A 19,928-nucleotide genomic window follows, 5' to 3' on the forward strand; every position below is an offset into this window, starting at 1 on the left:
AGCAGGCTCATAGCGGAGGAGCCCGATGTGAGGCTCGATCCCAGGACTCTGGGATCACGCCCTGAGCCAAAGGCAGACGCTTAACGACTGAGCCACCCAGGCGCCCCTGGATGTCTTCTTTGGAGAAATGTCTATTTATGTCTTCTGCCCAGTTTTTATTTGAATTTTTTTTTTTTGGGTATTGAATTATATAAGTTTTTATGTATTTTGGATACTAATCCTTAATCAGAGGTGTCATTCGCAAATATCTTTTCCCATTCTGTAGGTTGTCTTTTTGTTTTGTTGATTGTTTCCTTTGCTGTGCAGAAACTTTTTATTTTGATGTAGTCCCAACAGTTTATTTTTGCTTTTGTTTCCCTTGCCTCAGGAGACATAGCTAGAAAAAAATTACTGTGTCTGACATCAGAGAAATTACTGCCTGTGTTCTCTTCTAGGGTTTTTATAGTTTCAAGTCTCACATTTATGTCCTGGCTAGAATTTTCTTCACTTATTTTTCTGCCTGTCCACTTCCCATTTATCCTTCAAAAACTGGCTCGAGATCATCTTCCTATTGTTGTTGACTTGCTTTACCTTCCTTTCCAAACTTAATTCAATGAGCTCAGTTCTGTTATAACACTTGCTACATTCTATTAGTTTATTAATTATGTTTCATCTCTAATCTGTGAGCAGGTTAGGAAAAGCTCAGATATCTGATTATCTTGGTTTGGATTCTAGTTTTGTCACTTACTAGGTACATGCCTTTGGGAAAGTAACTTTAAGTAATCTATGCTTTAGTTCTATTGTCTATAAAGTAGGTTAGTACTAATACCTTTCTTATATGTTATTGGGAGAACTAATGTGACCAGTCTTCTGATATTCTGAGATACCATTTTTCACATGCTAAACAATAAGTGTTATTTATTTATTTTCATGGCTTCCCCCCCCCTTCACTAGTGTCTGCAAAAAGAAGGCACTCGATGTTTTTTATTTCTTAAAGGGAAGTTTATCTCTACAGACTTATAAATTAGTTTGTTTCTGTTAACCCTTTATAACTTGTATGCTTATCATAAGAGGCTTTGTTGTCTTAAAACAACTTTAGTTTTTACTGGCAGCTGGATTATTGTTTTATTTTTTAATATGCTGAAAAATTTCCAACTTTCTTATGCCAAAATAAGTAACGAAGGAGCAAGGTAAGCACCCTCAACTCCACAGAAGCGGGTGTTATCTTTCCAAGGCACGGTTAGTGCACTTGGTGTTGTCTGACAGATCTGTTCTCCTGTCTCTGCAGGCCTTGTGTAGAATCACCCGTCATTCTCCTACTGCCTTCCAGAATGTTATTGAGAAGGTAGGACTGAACTCAGTAATAAACTCCCTGGCCTCAGCCATCTGCAAAGTTCAGCAGTACATGTTGACCTTATTTACTGCAATGTTGTCTTGTGGGATTCATCTTCAGAGGCTAATCCAAGAAAAGGTTTGTCTTAGATTTCACCTATTACTGTACTTTACAAATTGTTGTTGAACCGTTACAGTTGCAGGAGAAAACAAGTAATATTATCTCTGTAGAATTTATTTTTCATCTCAGGGGACCTTTTGGAACTTTGCTAAACCCCTGTCCCACAGGCCATTCATCTGAAGATGTTGTAAGAGTCTTTTAGTGATTAAAATAGAAATCCAGTAAATGGCTCTGCCCGCGTGTCCCATTTTATTAATGAAAAGCTGGGAAATTTATGAGTCCTTCCTCTATGCTGATATTTCTTATTCCTCTTGCTCCTCAGCCCCCAACCCTCTCTCCATATGCTTTGTCTTCCATGGGGTGGGTCCCTTTATATTCTCTGCTTACTTGGACTCATTTCTTTCTTTCTTTTTTTTCCCCCCCACTTCCTGATTTTATTTATTTATTTTTGTCTTCAACTTGGACTCATTTAGAACCCCTTTCCTTGTCTAATATTTGGCTAATACAAATCACCTGAACAACTCCCTTTCTTCTGTTTTTAACTTAGTTTCCTTCTAATCCTTTTATATTCCTTTATTTTATGTAAAGTCTTTAATTATTCAGTTCCCATCACAAAACTGCATAGTTCTGCCAAGTCTCTGTAGTAGCCTTCCTCAACATGTCTGCCTGCTGAAGAGTGATCCGAGAACCAGAAGCAACGGGCATCACCTGGGAGAGGGTTGGAAAGGCAGCCCCTAGGGCCCCACCTTGGGTCTGCTGCATCTGAATCTACATTTATTTATTAATTTTTTTAATTTTATTTTTTTTAAATAATATTTATTTTGTTATATTAGTCTCTGGGACTATGGACTTTGGGATAGGTTGGTGATGAATCGACATTTAAATGAGATTTCTAGGTGGTTTGTTCGAACTTGATGATTTGAGAAGCCCTGTCCTAGAATATTAATGTTGAGTGAGGTGTTACCAGGTAGAAAAGGTGGACCATGTTTATATATACATGTTTGGAAAGCTATGAGTCAAAGTGAAAGAGATAGTTTTAACTGTACAGCCCTTCCCAGTATTTTATATGCTCATGTGTATTTTGAATTTTCACATGGGGAATGTAGTGTGTGGCATTCTTTAAACTATTGGACCAATTATCCTTTTTTTAAAAGGGGAGGTGCCTGTCAAATTGGAATTTTGAGAACTCGGTGAGGGTAGTGCTACTAACAAGTGGAGAATGGAACTACTTACGTACGCTACTTGCTTTGGTTCTTGTGTGTTACAGTCCACACATTAAATTCTGTTTTTTTATAATAAAAGTTAACATTTCAGTAATTATGAATAATTATCTGATTTACATAGTAAACTTGATCTGTCAAAGTCAAGGTGGAGAGTAAACCACATCTTGCCTTTCCTCTGATTAGTCTGATTTAGATTCTGCTAAGAAGTTTGAGCCTCAGAGAAAGCTATTTTTTCCCCAAAGTCTGTGTATCTAATTTTTGCTATTAAATTTTCCAAGTCATTAAATATTGTTACATTGTATTAGAAAAAGCCCCACTTGAGTAGTTTTACTGTGTGAATTGCGACAAGAGAGGCTGAGAGTTTTAGCAGTTTGGTTTGTTTTCCACCCTCAGAACAAGTATGGATTGACTTAGTTTCAAATATGGTATTTCACAAAGGTAGTAAAATAAGATGTATTGATTAATATGATTTTGTAATTGTTTTATAATATATATTTCCACATATCTTAACAAAAGGAATGATTGAATATTGAAATGTATTGAATAAGTAATCTTGTGATTTTGATTAATATTGGTGCTGAAAAAAAAATTATATAATTATATAATTTATCATCTTCACCATTTTTAAGTTTATAGTTAGTAGTGGTAAGTATATTCACGTTGTTGTGGAACAGATCTCTAGAACCTTTTCATCTTGCAAAACTGAAACTCTGTGCCCATTAAATATGGAGGGTGCCATGTGTTCAGGCTCTGGGTTTTATTTGATTCTGTTTTAGTAGGCCTCCTCTGTCAAGGAACTGGCAGAGAAAGGAGGGCGATGCCCGTGCCTGCCTTCCTGGGGTGGAAGTCCAGGTTCCTTGGTGGGCTTCTCTTGACACCCCAGGGGTGCAGAGAACCCCTCCTAAATGCGGGCAGGGGTGTGAGTCCGCACTCTCCATAGGCCTCTTTTGATGCTCCCCTGGCTGGGAGTGGGGAGAGCTCCTCATTTACTGTCTCCCCTGCTACTATACGGTGGGAGCGTGAGCCTCATTTCTGGTGGAAGGTGCTCAAGTTGCAGACTTCCACTTGCTTCTCTATTGCCGTCTTGGAAAGGAGAGAGGGAAAGGAATCTAGTTACTGCTCTATATGGGCAGAGGCCCAGGCTCCCCACGTGGTCTCTTCTGTCATCAGGGTTGGGGCAAATGGCTGTTATTGCCAGGTGGGGATGTTATTGCCAGCTCTCCACTTGCTCTTTTCTGGTATTGCCCTTGTGGGGAGGGTGTTCGCTATTGAGGGTAGGAGTCTAGGCTCCCCACTTGCTCTGAGCTGATGGGGACGGGGTCATGGTTCTTCCATGATGTTTGGCTGGAGTGGAGTGGCTATTATTTGAAAGTTTTTGATCTTTCTGGGCTGCCCCTTTCTTGGTCCTTTGGCTTGAGAGAGCCGATCTTTCTTATGTTTTGTGCCTATTGGTGTTTCTAGGCTCCTGGATTTTCCAGCACTCAATCCAGGATATCTGGGGCAAAAAAGAAAACCCAGTGAGCTCCTTGCCATGTTGATGCTCAGGTCCTGAGGTTCCTACTGGTTCTGTCTTCTCTTCACCTTTCAGAGTCATCGTATGTTTGTTTTTATACAACGTCCAGGGTTTTTAGTTGTGTTTTGTGGGAAGAACAGGAAAAAGTGCATCTTCCCTCTCTTGTCCTTTAATTTTTAAAATGTTTCTATGAAAGGTCAATAATATTCAGTGAATTCTCATTTAAAATGTAGGGTTCTATTTTTTATTAGTTAAAAAGTATCACCATTTATTGAACATTTACTATGGGCCAGTTAGTGACTTGCTGTCCTGGGGTATTCGTGGATGAAACTTAGTGTGTTGAGTAATTGATCAAGTTCATGGAGGATGTGGGTGCTAGAGCTAATGCTCTTGCAAGACAAATGCATACACAGAACAATTTTGGATAGTGTTGATGCTGAGAAGAACATGAAACAGTAATGTGGTAGAGTGTCTGCAGTAGGCAGTGTGCAAGGAGTGGAGCCACATATCATTACCTTGGGGGGGGGGCGCTGGGAGGTCAGGGAAGGCCTCTCTGAGGAGGTGTCATTCCAGCTGAGCCCTGAATGCCCAGAAGGAGTGTGCCCTGTGAAGTTCCGGAGGGAAGAACTTTGTAGTTTAGCCTCCTTGAAGTGTGAGAGATCTTTGGAAGGTCTGGAAAGAGAGAAGGCCTACAGAGCTGAACCTAGTAAGCAGCGTGGGTGAGGGGGAGAGGCCCTTGGGAAGAGGCTGGGACAGGATGGAGACTTAGATTATATAGGGTCATGATATTGGCCTTCCTCATGGGTTTTAATTTTACTTAAAAGTGTATTTAAAAATGTATACATGTGTGTTTCGGGGACAGGTGTAGCAGCCTTCTTACTGCTAAGTTGAGCTGCTTTTCTGACTGTTGGTTGTTGACAGATTAGAATGAGTAGAAGAGGAGAGGACCTAGGAACAAATACCAGCTTTACTCCTTCCTGTTGGACAGAAGAGCTGCATGTGTGCTTTTTGGGGAACCATGGCCTGTATATCATGATCTTTTTAGAATTGAAAATCAGTCCCCAAAAGAGGTTCATGCTATTCCTTTATATGTAAAAGAAATTATTGTTTAGTGCCGAAAATTTAAAAGAAGCTCAAGAATAAGACAAAATCCGCTGTAATCTCACCCTCCAGAGATAATGACTGTTGTTAACATGTTGGTCTGTCTCGTTTTAGTCTTTTGCCTGTGCGTCTATGTATTTTATGCACACATTTGTAAAATTCAGGTCAAAATGTGTAGGTTTATCTTTTTTTTTAATTTGAGAGAGAGTGGGAGTGCACTCATGCTTGTGTGTATGTGGGGAAGGGGCATGGGAGGAAGGGCAGAGGGGGAAGGGAGAAGGACAAGAGGTCTCCATGCCCATCAAAGAGCCCAGTGCAGGGGCTGAATTCCATGCCGCTGAGATCATGACCTGAGCTGAAACCAAGAGTCAGATGCTTAACCAGCCGAGCCACCCAGATGCCCCAATGCGTAGATTTATCTTGATGCTACTTTGTCATTAAATATTCCCCAAGAGGGGCGCCTGGGTGGCACAGCGGTTAAGCGCCTGCCTTTGGCTCAGGGCGTGATCCTGGCGTTATGGGATCGAGCCCCACATCAGGCTCTTCCGCTATGAGCCTGCTTCTTCCTCTCCCACTCCCCCTTTGTGTTCCCTCTCTCGCTGGCTGTCTCTGTCTCTGTCAAATAAATAAATAAAATCTTAAAAAAAAAAAAAAAGCGTTAAATATTCCCCAAGAACATTAAAAAGTATTGTATAATTTTTCATTTTGTGGTACTACAATAATTTAATTCTTTCTCCACTATTGAACCATTTGCTTCTCATTTTTTGATTTCCACTGACTCTGATGCAGTGAACATCTTGTCGCATACATCTTTATGTTCTCCGCTAATGGATTCCCACAGATGCTATCCACATTTAAAAGGCTCTGCCTAGACAGTGCTAGACTATTCTCTAGAAGGGTAGATGATGAGAGTACTAAGGACTTGAAATTTAGCCAGCAATCAGTAGAGACGTGCTGTCTTTCTCTTATAATAAAACGTGGGGTTTGGAATTATTAGCAGCATACTGCATGTTTTCATAGTTATTTGCAGTTAGCAATTAATCTGACTCTCCATTTGAACTATGTAACTGTATGCAGATTTTCCTCTTAATCTAGACTAACCAGATTATTATTCCCTTCTGAATCATGCTCATGTTTTCGAGTGCGTAGTGAGGAATTGAAGGAATTTCTTCAGGTTACTCTCTCACCTGTAGGAGCTGCTTGCATGTCAGTGCCCTTAGCTGACCAGTATCCAGCACCCATGTGCATCAGTGGTGTTTAATTTGTTTCATGTTGTCATCTTTAAAAGGATCTCCTTTCCCATAAATGTGCTAAATGGCAGACTATTCCTTTATCCAAAAATGAGTGTTAGTTCCATACACTGGATGTGAAAAGTGAGCAATCACAGCCATAGTGACGGGACTCTCTGAGTCACAAATCATGTGTTCTGAATATTCTAGTAACTGGAGAAATTGAGCAAAGCAACAAGTGACAAGTAGTTTTCCCATTTTTTTCCTCCCCAAATACTTAACAGGATACTTTTTGAACCATTGACAGGTGGTACTTTATTATTTTTTTTGAAGATTTTATTTTTGAGAGAGAGAATGAGAAAGAACATAAGTAGGGTGAGGGGCAGAGGGAGAAGCAGACTCCCTGCTGAGCAGGAAGTCCCAATGTGGGGCTTGACCCCAGGACTCCGGGATCACGACCTGACCTGAAGGCAGATGCTTAACCAACTGAGCCACCCAGGCGCCCCAGTAGATGGTACGTTATATGTAATTCCTGTGTTGTTGCTAGAGGTTGGGAATTGATAACTTTTTCACAATTCAGATACATGAGTGGCTTATGAACAAGAGGCTTCTGGAAGATGTGACCAGGTGTAAGAGAAAAGCATGTAGGTTAGGTGTGAGTTCATTTAGTAATCCTTGCCCTAGAAACTTTTTCTGGTTTTCATTGCTGCTTTAGTTTTATTTTTGTGGTTCTTCCAAGCTGATAATGTGTCCTACAGATATTCAATCTTTGAGACCGGACGCTGGATTAGTTTGGGAGTTTGTATATGTATTTCCTGCTGTTTTATTGAGGAGAAAGATGTTGGATGAGGTCATTGCAATTTCCCTTAATTATAAGAGCAAGAAACTTAAAGTTGGTAAGGCTAATCTAATGTATTTTTATCAGGTTATATTTATAACTTTCATGAATTTTGTGGTTTACGTGTTTAGTATAGAGAATTCAGAATGTATGGAATACAGAAAACTGAAGTGCTTACCTCCCTGAGGTAATCTCTGTAAAAATTCTGATATTCTGTCCCTTTCAAATTCATATTTGTTGTGTGTGGATACACACACACACACACATGCACGCACGCATACACATGCATTCCCATATTCCCTCCTCTCTGTTGCTACAAACACATACTGTTAGAATCTTTTTGCAGAAATTGGATCAACTATATATTGTTTGGTAATCCATATTTTTTCTATTCCATGACATGTTAGGAATGTGTGTCTAAGTCAGTGTAACTCTTCAATGTTATCTGTGAAGGGTAATGACATTCTATCACATGAAGATATCACCAGTTGGCCCAGCAGCTCACTATTGCCCATCTAAGAATTATTTTGCCATTGTTTTCCCAGGGAGAACATTCTTATGGCTAAATCCTTTTGCGTGGCCATCCTTAATTTTTCCTTTAGGATAAAACTTTTAAGTAAAATTGCTAGGTTAGTCTCATTTTTAGAAAGTTCTTTTCCCCTTCATAGTTTATAGATTAAAAAAAAAAACCCAGTATGGTTTTATATATGTTTGCAAATAGGCTCAGTGCCAGTAAGAAGTGTGGTAATATTGCATCCAGATTATGTATCTCTCACATCTGCCAAAATGTTTTGGTTTCAGGCAGTATTAAGTGCATGGCTATAATCCCATCATTCCTTTTGAGTTACTTTTCTACCTTTGAAAATTTCAGCCAGGATACTTAGAGGTCACATGGTAAATTCTCTTTTTCTTTTTTTCATAATCTCTGTCTTTTACATTCACTGAACCATAGTGAGTTATATCTGGGTTGTTGAAAGCCGTGGCTCTATTGCTTTGGTCCAGAAGTCATGCTAGTTACAAAATCTAGGTCTTGTGATGTCAGGATGTCTGGTAGAAGCTGACTGGTTATGGAATTTAGAAATCTGACCAGAACGAGAATAAAATCTTAAAAGGTGTCTGTTTTTGCCAGTATGGCTGAGTAGATACCTTACAAACTCTCTCACTATAAAAAACTTAAAAATGCTAGATACTCCTTGCAGAGACAAGACTGAATTTTCAGGAAAATAACAAAGATGCAGAAGATGAAATGAAAAGAGGGCTACTGTGAGAGTGATGGAGCCACAGCCTGGTTGTCAGGGGAGTGAAGTGTGTGTTGGTGTGTGTAGCATATGTGTATGGGGTGTGTGTGTGTGTGGTATATGTATGTGTGGGGGTATATGTACAGGGTGTGGAGTACGTGTGTGTATGCGTGCAGGGTGTGTGGGTGTGTGGTGTATGTGTGTGGGTTGTGGGTGGGGTGTGGGTGCATGCATGTGTGCGTGTGCAGGGTGTGTGTATTCAATAAGAAGAGAGAAACCTAAAAACTTTCGTGAGAACAATGTAACTGGCCCACATATACCCATCATCCTCATCAATTTTCAGTACATGCTGATGTCATCTCATCTCTGTTCCCTCTTCACTTTGTTGCTACACGCTCCCTTTGTCTCTGAATTATTTTGAAGCAAAACACGGACATCATATCATTTGTAATTATTTCATCTATATCAGTAGAAGATAAGCAATCTTTTAAAATAGATATATTCACAATGTTACTGAACACCAACCAATTAATAAGTTCTCTTGTTTCTTTTGTTTTTCAGGGTATTTTCCTTTGTTTTTTTTGTTTTGTTTTGTTTTGTGTTTTTTGAATAAGTTCTTAATACAGCCGTATATTTAGTCAGAGTTCGCTTGACTGGCTTATCAATGATTATTTTCTAGATTGTTTGAATCAGGATCAAAGCAAGGTCTGTATATCTTCTTTCTAATTCAGGTTGATTTGTCTCTTAATTCTCTTTAAATCTATAGACCCCCTTATCTTTTTTAATTATTTATTTATTTAGTCCTTGAAATGAATCTGTTATAAGGAAAACTGTCATAGTTCACGGGCCTTTCCACGTTGGGATTTTGCTGATTGAATCTCGCAAACAACATGGACAGTGTGCTGTCCTTTAAAATGCTGCTCCTGTATTTCTTGTATGAGTTTATAGGTTTGATCAGCTCCAAATTAGATTTTTTTTTTTTTGAAGACAGTTCATTGGTGGGTTTTTTTGTTTTGTTTTTGTTTTTTGGGTAAGATTTTATTTATTTTTTTGACAGAGAGAGAGAACGAACACGTAGAGAGCACAAGCAGGGGGTGCTGCAGAGGGAGAGGGAGAAGTAGGCTCTCCGCTGAGCAGACTGTCTGCTGAGCCGGGCGATCCCAGGACCCTGAGATCATGACCTGAACCGAAGGCATCTGCTTAACTGGGGAGCCATCCAGGTGCCCCAGTGGTGTGTGTTTTTCATAACAGAAGGCACACACGGATGACTTGGCTCTCCCTTTTCCGATACAAAGAGTGAGCAGTGTCTTCACTTCCAGTCATTATAAGTTTCCTTACCAGCTCTCCTGTAATGGTTTTAGCAGCTGTCAGTGATAACTGCTGGGATATATTGTTTTGGTATGGGTGAAACTATACTGATATTTTAATATTATCATTCTGACCTCATGTCTTAATCGAAATTGCTTTGTAGCAAAAACTTTATCAATTGTGTGGTTACCCTGAGGAACAGTTTACGTAAGATTCACTTATTTACCGGGCTTTGGAATCATGAGTTGGTTTCCCTAGCAGTCTCCAAAGACTTACTTTTTAGGACTGGGACTTGAAACGATACTTTATTTACTTCCCTTATGAAGTCACGGATTTTAGTATTTTGGTATGTTTCCATTGTGGATGATGTTCTTTTTCGTACTGAGAGTGATAGTGTTGCTCAGCCAGTGGAAGCCTCCATAAGTGGCCCCCTGGGTCTTTTTGTCAGAAATCCAGTAGTCTTTACTTTCTTGCCTTCTGATGGAACAGTGTGTTTTAGGCTTCTCTCGTATGTTTTCTGCTCTGCACCTGGAACCAGTTGTTCCTCCAAAGAGCCCCAGTTCCTCTAGTGGGAAATAATATTTAGAGACCGCAATCTGATAGGAGTACTCACTGCTACTGTGTTGGTTATTGTTTCTGGGCATTCCTAGCAGATAGAGCCAGGAAATAACTTTTAAAATACATCTACTGTTCATACTAGTATTTCCGATTTCAGTATTTTGCCTAATTTATTTTATATGAGTAATTCTTTCTCTCAAGTTGAAAATCTTGTTTTCTGTTGACATTAACATCATTTCTTATTTGTTTTATAATATTTATAGAAGTCTCAGAATGATAGTGATATTATTAATCACATTATGATTTCTGAATACAACCTAGGATTTTTGTGCAATTGTTTCAGTGCTTAGGGTATGTCCAGCTAGTTGTGTAGTCAAGTTAGTGTGTTGTAAATTCTTTTCAAATAATTTTTTTTGGGGTCTTCTTAACCCACCAACATGATATACCCTTAAGTATCATTTTCTTTTTGATTTGAGGGTATTGCTTTTTAAAAGTTTGATTTAATTTGTTTCATAATTGTGTAAAATGTTGATATGGTTTTAATGTCAGTTTACAAAGAATCAATTCAGAGGAAACAGTTTTCCATCTCTACCCTCTTCACTTGTTCCCCTTCTTTATGCATTGAATGCAAACATTTTTATTAATATCCATTTAAATCTTCTATTTAAAAAAATAATCGAATATGAGCAACTATGTCTTTCTCCCTATATCTTTCTTTCTCTCTTTATATCCATGAATTATACCTATGTATTTATCTCTCTATATTTATCTGTAAATTTTTTATTATTGTGTTATTTATTTTATAGTTATGCAATTATATCTCTCTCTTCATTTTATCTTCCTGCCCCCCCACCCCACCAGTGCTCCTATATTTATCTATGGGTAAAGGGTTAAGAATTGTACTTTCAATTAACTTTCCAGCTCTGTGTTTCTGAACCTAATACCAACCTGTCATCCGTGAAGTTGTTAACAAAAGAGATTGGTGCCTGTGGGGTAGGAAGCTTCTAAGCCAGGTGACTCCATACCCACCCTTTTGCTCTTTTCTTACTATGCCTGGGCTGTGCTCCCCAGGCTGTGGCTAGAGTGACATCCGATGCTGCCTGGTCAGCAAGCCCTGGTTCCTGAGCAAACTGGTTGAAAATGTGATCTGTGGTCCTCTTTTGCAACGGTATGTCTAGTTGACTCTAAAATGACCTCTGGTGGGCTCTGTATTATTCTCTCTCTTCTTTAGACTAAAGGACAGCATATGCCATTTTGTACTTTGTGTGTGTGTGTGTTTTTTCTTAGTAATATATTTCAGAGATCACAGCATTGTTGTTAATAGATATGTTCTTCATGCATGCCCCCCTCCACCCCCCAAAAAATAGTGCTTCCTAACGGAGGCAACACATTTATTCAACCATTCTGCTTTTGAAAGATATTTGGCTGTTAGGTCTCTTTTCTTACATTACCAGACTAAAATATGAAAAGGAAAACTTAAAAAAATTTTAAAAGAAAATATAAGTGGCTATCTTTGTGACCTTGCTGTAGGGAAAGTTTTCTTAAGGCTTAGTATCCAGCACATAAAAGAATGCCTATGTACAAAAAGGAAGAGACAAGACAAAATGAACATAGGCTATGAAGAGTTGCTTCATTAAAGAAGAAGCTAGAATCGTCAATAATGTTGGGAAAAGATGCTCACACTGAATGTTGATGAATAAAATGAAGATTAAACTGAGTTAGTTTCATATGCTTCAGGTTGGCATATATATAAGTCTGAAAGTAAGAGTTGCTGGTGAAGAGATAGACCAGTGGGAACCCTCCGAGGTAAAGTGGTATAATCACTTTGGAGTACAATTTCATACTCTCTAGAAAAGTTGAAGATGCACATAGCATAACAATAAATATTTCCATTAGGAACGTATCCTTGTACAGTTGTATGCAGAAACAGAGTATTTGTCTTACAGCATTTTTACAGTGTCAGAAGATGGCAAGCAATGTAAAAGTCAATCAGCAACAGGTTGGGAAATTAAATTGTAATATATCCATATGAGGGAACAATACATAGCAAGTAAAAACGAATTAACCCGACTGAAAATATATTGATATGGATAAATCTCATAAATAAAACTGAGTGAAAAAGATATGGACAAAAGAATAACATACACAAAGTTTAAAATATGCAAAAATATTTATCTGTGTTTTGTGGATACAAAATTCTGTTGTAACCACCAGAGTTCTGAGAGTGCTTACCTTTTTGTAATGGAGGGCAGCAGCTTCAGCTGTGTCTCGCTAATGTGTTGTTAAAAAAAAAAAAAAAAAGGAATTTGGGCTGATTTTTTTAAATATTAAGATTTGATAAAGTTGAATGGATTTTTTGTATCCTTGAAATGTTTCATAAGTTGGATAAAAGGATTCATGTTATAGCACTCAAGTTATAATTTACATTTTCTTCACTTTTGAAGTTTCTGATGATCTCTAGGGAACATTCAGTAGTTTTCTTCTTGAGATTGTGTGTGTGGTGATTGTGGCTATGGTGTTAGGTGTGATAGTCTGCCTATCACATGGATAATTTTTACCCATATGCAGTATGGTCTGAAAGGAAAACCATGGTAGCATCTCATAGATACTCATTTGTGATTTTTTTTTTTTGAAGTGCAAGAATTCTTCAAAAATTCTGGTGTTAGGGCAGCTAGGCGGCTCAGTTGGTTGAGCATCTCACTTCAGCTCAGGTCATGATCCCGTGGTCCTAGGATCAGGCCCCACCTCCCTGCTCAGCAGGGGTGGACTGCTTCTCCCTCTCCTTCTGCCCCTCCCCCCACTTGTGCTCCTTCTCTCTCGCTCTCTGTTTCTCAATAAATAAAATCTTTAAAAACATTCTGGTATTTACTAACAATGTGACTACCCAATGAAATACATAAATCTTTAGTTTACATTTATTGAGTTTTGGTATTGTTTGTGATTCTAAGCTTCCTTTTGTTCTTTAAAAATGTACTTGAAGGTAGAAACACTGTAACATGTATTTTTTCTTAAATTTTTATTTAAATTCAATTTAGTTAACATATACTGTATTATTAATTTCAGGGGTAGAATTTAGTGATTCATTGGTTGCATAATACCTGGTGCTCATCCCATCAAGTGCCCTCCTTAATGCCCGTCACCAAGTTACCCCATCCCCCCATCCACCTCCCCTCCAGCAACCCTCAGTTTCCTAGAGTTAAGAGTCTCTTATGGTTTGCCTCCCTCTCTGCTTTTGTCTCATTTTATTTTTCCTTCCCTTCCCCTATGTTCATCTGTTTTAAGTTTCACGTATGAGTGAAATCATATGGTATTTGTCTTTCTCTCACTGACTCATTTCGCATAGCATAATACCCTCTAGTTCCATCCATGTCATTGCAAATGGCAAGATTTCATTCTTTTTGATGGCTAAGTAATATTCCATTGTATAAATACACTGCATATTCTTTATCTATTCATCAGTCAATGGACATCTGGGCTCTTTCTGTAGTTTGGCTATTGTGGACATTGCTGCTATGAACATTGGGGTGCAGGTGCCCCTTCGAATCACTATGTTTGTGTCCTTTGGATAAATACCTAGTAGTGCAATTGCTGGGTTGTAGGGTAGTTCTATTTTTAACTTTTTGAGGAGCCTCCACACTGTTTTCCACAGTGGCTATACCAGCTTGCATTCCCAGCAGCAGTGTAAGAGGGTTCTCCTTTCTCTGCATCCTCACCAACATCTGTTGTTTCCTTAGTTATTAATTTTAGCCATTCTGAGTGGTGTGAGGTGGTATCTCTCTGTGGTTTTGATGTGTCTTTCCCTGATGCTGAGTGATGTTGAGCATTTTTTCATGTGTCTGTTAGCCATTTGTATGTCTTCCTTGGAGAAATGTCTGTTCACGTCTTCTGCTCATTTCTTGACTTGACTTTTTTTCCCCTATTTGTTCTTAAAGCTTTATAGACCGTCTCAGAATATATAGGGTTTTAGGAACCCTATCACCTCATTGAAAATAGTATGGATCCTTAAACCAACTAACTTTGAACATTACCACCTGTGTTTAATGGAAATATTCTGGCAGGTTGGTAATGTGGTACTTTATTATAGATGAGATGGAATGGGATGTGGGGATGAGACCCCACATCACCACAAAAATAAACAAAGAACTTACCCTGACCCCTTGTATGAGATAGATCGAGATGGAACGTGATGTAGGCTCACTCAAGGGAGCTGGGGAGTGAGTGTCTTCTCTTGTGACAAGCTGTTATTAGTTGGAGTATCACTTGTTTTGGATATAAGAAAAAGTGTCTTATGCTTTTTTATTCTGTCCTAAACATCACAAAATTAGTCATCTTCTTTCAATTTGCAGGCCTTCATGGTTGACTTCAGGCATACTGGTTTAGTTAAGGGGAGAATTTGAAGTTAATTAAAAAAACATTTCCTTAAAGAAGTTTAGCTTTCAAAAATAATATTTGCCATCTAGAAGCTTACCAGATATCCCTGCATCTTGTGATTCAAGAAGTATCATTCCATTAAATTCACATATGAAAAAGAAGTTTACATATGAATTGCACAACTTTCAGTGACAGCATTGCACTCTAGCATTGGGAAAATTAATCTATGATTGGAAAGAGTGCTCTGAGGGGAGAGGTGTATTGCTTATGTGGAATGTTTGAGGAATTTAACGCTGGATCTTGTGGTACACTGATGAGATTGGGAGGTTGGTCACAGGTTTTGTGTATGCCTTCTTGTTTCTTTGTTTTGGTTTTTTGGGCTGTGGCCCGTGTTTTGGACTAATGTTTAGGAAGGCCTTGGTGCTTTTATTTAGTGGTATAATAAGATATATCCAATTGCTGGTCATTATGTGCTTTTTCAGAGTGATGCCAGCCTGGTACAATGAATGGATTTTAAGTAAGATACATATATACACTTAAAATATTTACTTAAAAACATTTATATGCTTGTCTGCTTGTCTAGATATTCCATATTTGAGATTGTCGTTTTGTAATTGACTTTATAACATTTTACTGACAAAATTATTCAGATGCAACATAGCCCCTTGCCTATGAATTCTGTTGAAACTGAGAAAAACTCAAAGGTGTACACATTATGTAATAGTGTGTTCCTGTTGAGGTAGATTTGGGGAGGAAGAATGTTGCTGCTACACAGAATTTTTTCAGTTCATCAGATCTCCTTACGAAGGTGTCGAGTTATTCCACAAAGCCAGAATAGGAGTGAGTGCAGTGAAATGGTGAATGGCAGTGTGGGGTCAGCAGCTGTTTGGGAGGTTGCAGAGCGAAGGAGAAGGTGCATTCTCTGAGTCCCAGAAACTGGGGAATCCAAGAATTTCTGGCAAGTACTCACTCTCTAACAGAAAATTCCCCACTCAAAGTGGAAAACCTGGCATGCAGTTCTTAGATTAGTCATTGAAAGTTGGGGAGACTTCATAGGTTCTAGTGTGTGGTTGAGTCCAGAAAGACTGGGGAGACCAGGGTGGGCAGGAGTAACATAAGCCCTTCCAGGTTTTCAGAAATATCCAAGAAAAACTTTCTCCTAGGAGAGCATTCCACGCTGGACAAACCAGGACTAGAATGCACATTAAACATGGCAGGAGCCCTGAGAGAAAATGTGTAGAGGATGTTGGATAAGGCAGCTCTGAGAATGTGCTGTGGAGTTCACTCCAAGAGGCCATATGTGTGGACATTTCAGAGTCACAACAGAGGAAAGAGGCCTCAAATCACAAAAATAACAAGTTATCCTGGCCAATCCTCACTGTCCACAGTAGAACCTGCTTCTCAAAAGTACACGGAAATCCATTTCATTCAGACACCAACAAAGCAGAAGGGTTGTCAAAAATCCACGAAAAGATAGTGTAAAAGAGTATAGGAAGGTAAGAATAAGTAGTTTGGAATAACATCCCCCTAGACAATGGAGGATTATTAATAAAAACATGGCCACAAAGCATATGAAAACTGTCAAACCTAATATTTAAAAAAAACTGAAATGAATTAGGAAATTTGGAATGGAAGCTGTGGAAGAACTGCACAAGTCAGAAATAGGAGAGTGGAAAACAGAACTGGGCTGTAGGAAAGTACAAAAAGGTGACGTTATCTCAGGAAAGATTCCAAAATCAGAGGAAAAGGAGTAATGAAGACCATTGATGATAGTTTTATAAAGGAACACAAAGGGGAGGAGCTAAGATGGCGGAGGAGTAGGGGACCCCTTTTTCAGCCGGTCCCGAGTCGAGCTGGATAGGTACCAGACCAGCCTGAACATCCACGGAATCAGCCTGAGATGCAGGAACATACATCTGGATCTCTACAAATGAACATCTCCAGCGCTGAGTATTGAGGTACGAAGCGGGGAGCCGTGAAACCGCGCACAGATACTGGAAGATAAACGGAAGGAGGAGGAAGCCACCGTGTTCAGGTGCCGGGAAGCGGTAGCCACCTGCATGGGGCAGCGGGTGGACTCACGGACTAGCACCCGCGAGACAGCAGACTGAGACCATGAGCCTGGGGTGCGCGCCACCAGCATCTCACGGAACTCTGGAATCCCGGTGTGCTCACTGGATCCAGACTGAGACCGGGAGCGCCAGGAGCGTGCGGGGCGGCTGGCGGCGTTAGAAACACAAAGGACAGAGACTCACTGGCCCCGGAAGTGAGGGCTGGGATGCCGGGTGTGGGGCGCACATCCCCGGACGCTGCAGGGTTGAGCAGCACCAACAGTAATAGAGTTAAAGTGGCCAGAACATCAGTGGAGAACAGGCCGCGATCCCTCTGTTCTGAGACAGAGGCTGAGATTCAGCCGCCACTGCTCTGACTCTCAGAAGAGGCACAGCAGACCGCCAGGGAAAGCCGCCAGAGAACAAAAACCTGGAACAAAAGCCTGGAAATACCGGCTCACAGCGTGCCCATCCCCATCCCCCCTCGCAGGGAACTGGAGACTCTACCCAAACGGGGTTGCCTGAGCATCGGCGCGGCAGGCACTTCCCCCAGAAGGCAGGCTGAAAAATCAAGAAGCCAACATCCCAGGGCGCCTGGGTGGCACAGTCATTTAGCACCTGTCTTCTGCTCAGGGCGTGATCCCGGCGTTCCAGAAAGGAGTTCCTCATTGGACTCCTCCGCTGGGAGCCTGCTTCTTCCTCTCCCACTCCCCTGCTTGTGTTCCCTCTCTCACTGGTTGGCTCTCTGCCACATAAATAAATAAAATCCTTAAAGAAGAAGCCCACATCCCTAAGATCCCTATAAAACAAGGGCGCTGGCCTGGGTCCCGGTCAAGAATTTGGGCTCTGGACAACCCCGCAACCTCTCCTCATCAAAACGATGAGAAGGAGAAGTCCCCCCCAGCAAAGAAAAGACAATGAGTCCGTGGCCTCTGCCACAGAACTAATGGATATGGATGTAACCAAATTATCAGAAATGGAATTCAGAGTAACAGTGGTCAAGATTCAAGATGATGAGTAGACTTGAAAAAAGTATTAACGAAAATGTTACTGAGAATATAGAATCCCTAAGGGTGGAAATGAGAGCAAATCTGACAGAAATTAAAAATTCTATGAGCCAAATGCAGTCAAAACTAGAGACTCTGACGGCCAGGGTCACCGAGGCAGAGAACGTATTAGCGAATTGGAGGATGGGTTAGTAGAAGAAAAAACGAAAATAGAAGCTGGATTTAAAAAAATCCACGCCCACGAATGTAGGTTACGGGAGATTACTGACTCTATGAAACGATCCAATGTCAGAACATCCCTGAGGGGGTGGAGAAAAACAGAGGTCTAGAAGAGATATTTGAGCAAATTGTAGCTGAAAACTTCCCTAATCTAGCAAGAGAAACAAACATTCGTGTCCACGAGGCAGAGAGGACCCCTCCCAAGCTCAACCACGACAAACCTATGCCACGTCACTCATAGTGCAATTCGCAAATATTAGATCCAAGGATACAGTATCGAAAGCGACCAGGGCAAAGAAATTTCTCACGTACCAAGGCAAAGTTATCAGAATTATGTCAGACCTGTCCACACAGACCTGGAATGAGAGAAAGGGTTGGGGGTGGGGCATTTTTAAAGCTCTTTCAGAGAAAAACATGCAGCCAAGGATCTTTTATCCAGCAAGGCTGTCATTCAGAATTGATGGAGAAATAAAGACGTTCCAGAATCGCCAGTCATTAACCAATTTCGTAACCACGAAACCAGCCCTACAGGAGATATTAAGGGGGGTTGTATAAAGGTAAAAAGGCCCCAAGAGTGATACAGAACAGAAAGTCACAACCGATACAAACAAAGACTTTACTGGCAATATGGCATCATTAAAATCATATCTCTCAGTATTCACTCTTAATGTGAATAGCTTAAGTGCTCCCATAAAACGCCACAGGGTTGCAGATTGGATAAAAAGAAATGACCCATCCATTTGCTGTCTACAAGAGACTCATTTTGAACCCAAAGATGCATTCAGACTGAAAGTAAAGGGATGGAGTACCATCTTTCATGCAAATGGACCTCAAAAGAAGGTGGGGTAGCAATTATATCAGATAGATTGGATTTTAAACTAAAGACGCAGAAGGGCACTATAGTATTCTTGAAGGAAGTATCCAACAAGTGGATATGACATTTATAAATATATATGCCCCCAACAGGGGAGCAGCAAGATACACAAGCCAACTCTTAACCAGAATAAAGAGACATGTAGATAAAAATACATTAATAGTAGGGGACCTCAATACCCCACTATCAGAAATAGAACACTATGGCAAAAACTAAGCAAAGAATCAAAGGCTTTGAATGCCATACTCGACGAGGTGGACCTCATAGATATATATAGAGCACTACACCCTAAACCAAAGAATACTTGTTCTATTCTAATTCCCACGGAAAATTCTCAAGAATAGACCATGTTCTGGGACACAAAACAGGTCTCAACCGATACCAAAAGATTGAAATTATCCCATGCATATTCTCAGACTACAACACTCTGAAATTGGAACTTAACCACACGGAAAAATTTGGAAGAAACTCAAACACTTGGAGACTAAGAACCATCCTGCTCAGAATGACTTGATAAACCAGGAAATAAAAAATCAATTTAAACAATTTATGGAGACCAACGAGAATGAAAACATAACATCCAAAACCTATGGGATACTGCAAAGGCAGTCCTAAGGGGGAAATACATAGCCATCCAAGCCTCACTCAAAAGAATAGAAAAATCTAAAATGCAGTTTTTATATTCTCACCTCAAGAAGCTGGAACAGCAACAGAGGGACAGGCCTAATCCACTCACAAGGAAGCAGTTATCCAAGATTAGAGCAGAGATCAATGAATTAGAAACCAGGAGTACAGTAGAGCAGATCAACAGGACTAGAAGCCTGTTCTTTGAGAAAATCAATAAATTTGACAGACCAGTGGCAAGACTTATCCAAAAGAAAAGAGAAAGGACCCAAATTATTAAAATTATGAATGAAAAAGGAGAGGTCACGACCAACACCAATGAAATTGGAAGGATTATTAGAA

General features: G+C 39.9%; 1 protein-coding gene across 8 annotated transcripts in view; it reads left to right on the forward strand.

Annotated features, from left to right (window-relative positions):
- Positions 1 to 19,928, forward strand: part of ULK4 (unc-51 like kinase 4) — a 589,354-nt gene that overhangs the window by 130,240 nt on the left and 439,186 nt on the right. For 6 of the 8 annotated variants that reach the window (XM_002923807.4, XM_034662175.1, XM_034662176.1 and 3 more), the window contains one exon: positions 1,268 to 1,450. The exons of 1 other annotated variant lie outside the window; for it this stretch is intronic. In XM_002923807.4, coding sequence (XP_002923853.2) covers positions 1,268 to 1,450 — 183 coding nt within the window. The remainder of the gene's footprint in view (positions 1 to 1,267; positions 1,451 to 19,928) is intronic. One more of the 8 variants, XM_034662178.1, reaches the window with a different exon arrangement.

The sequence above is a fragment of the Ailuropoda melanoleuca genome, chromosome 6, assembly GCF_002007445.2.
Source record: "Ailuropoda melanoleuca isolate Jingjing chromosome 6, ASM200744v2, whole genome shotgun sequence".
NCBI classification, from domain to species: Eukaryota; Metazoa; Chordata; class Mammalia; order Carnivora; family Ursidae; genus Ailuropoda; species Ailuropoda melanoleuca.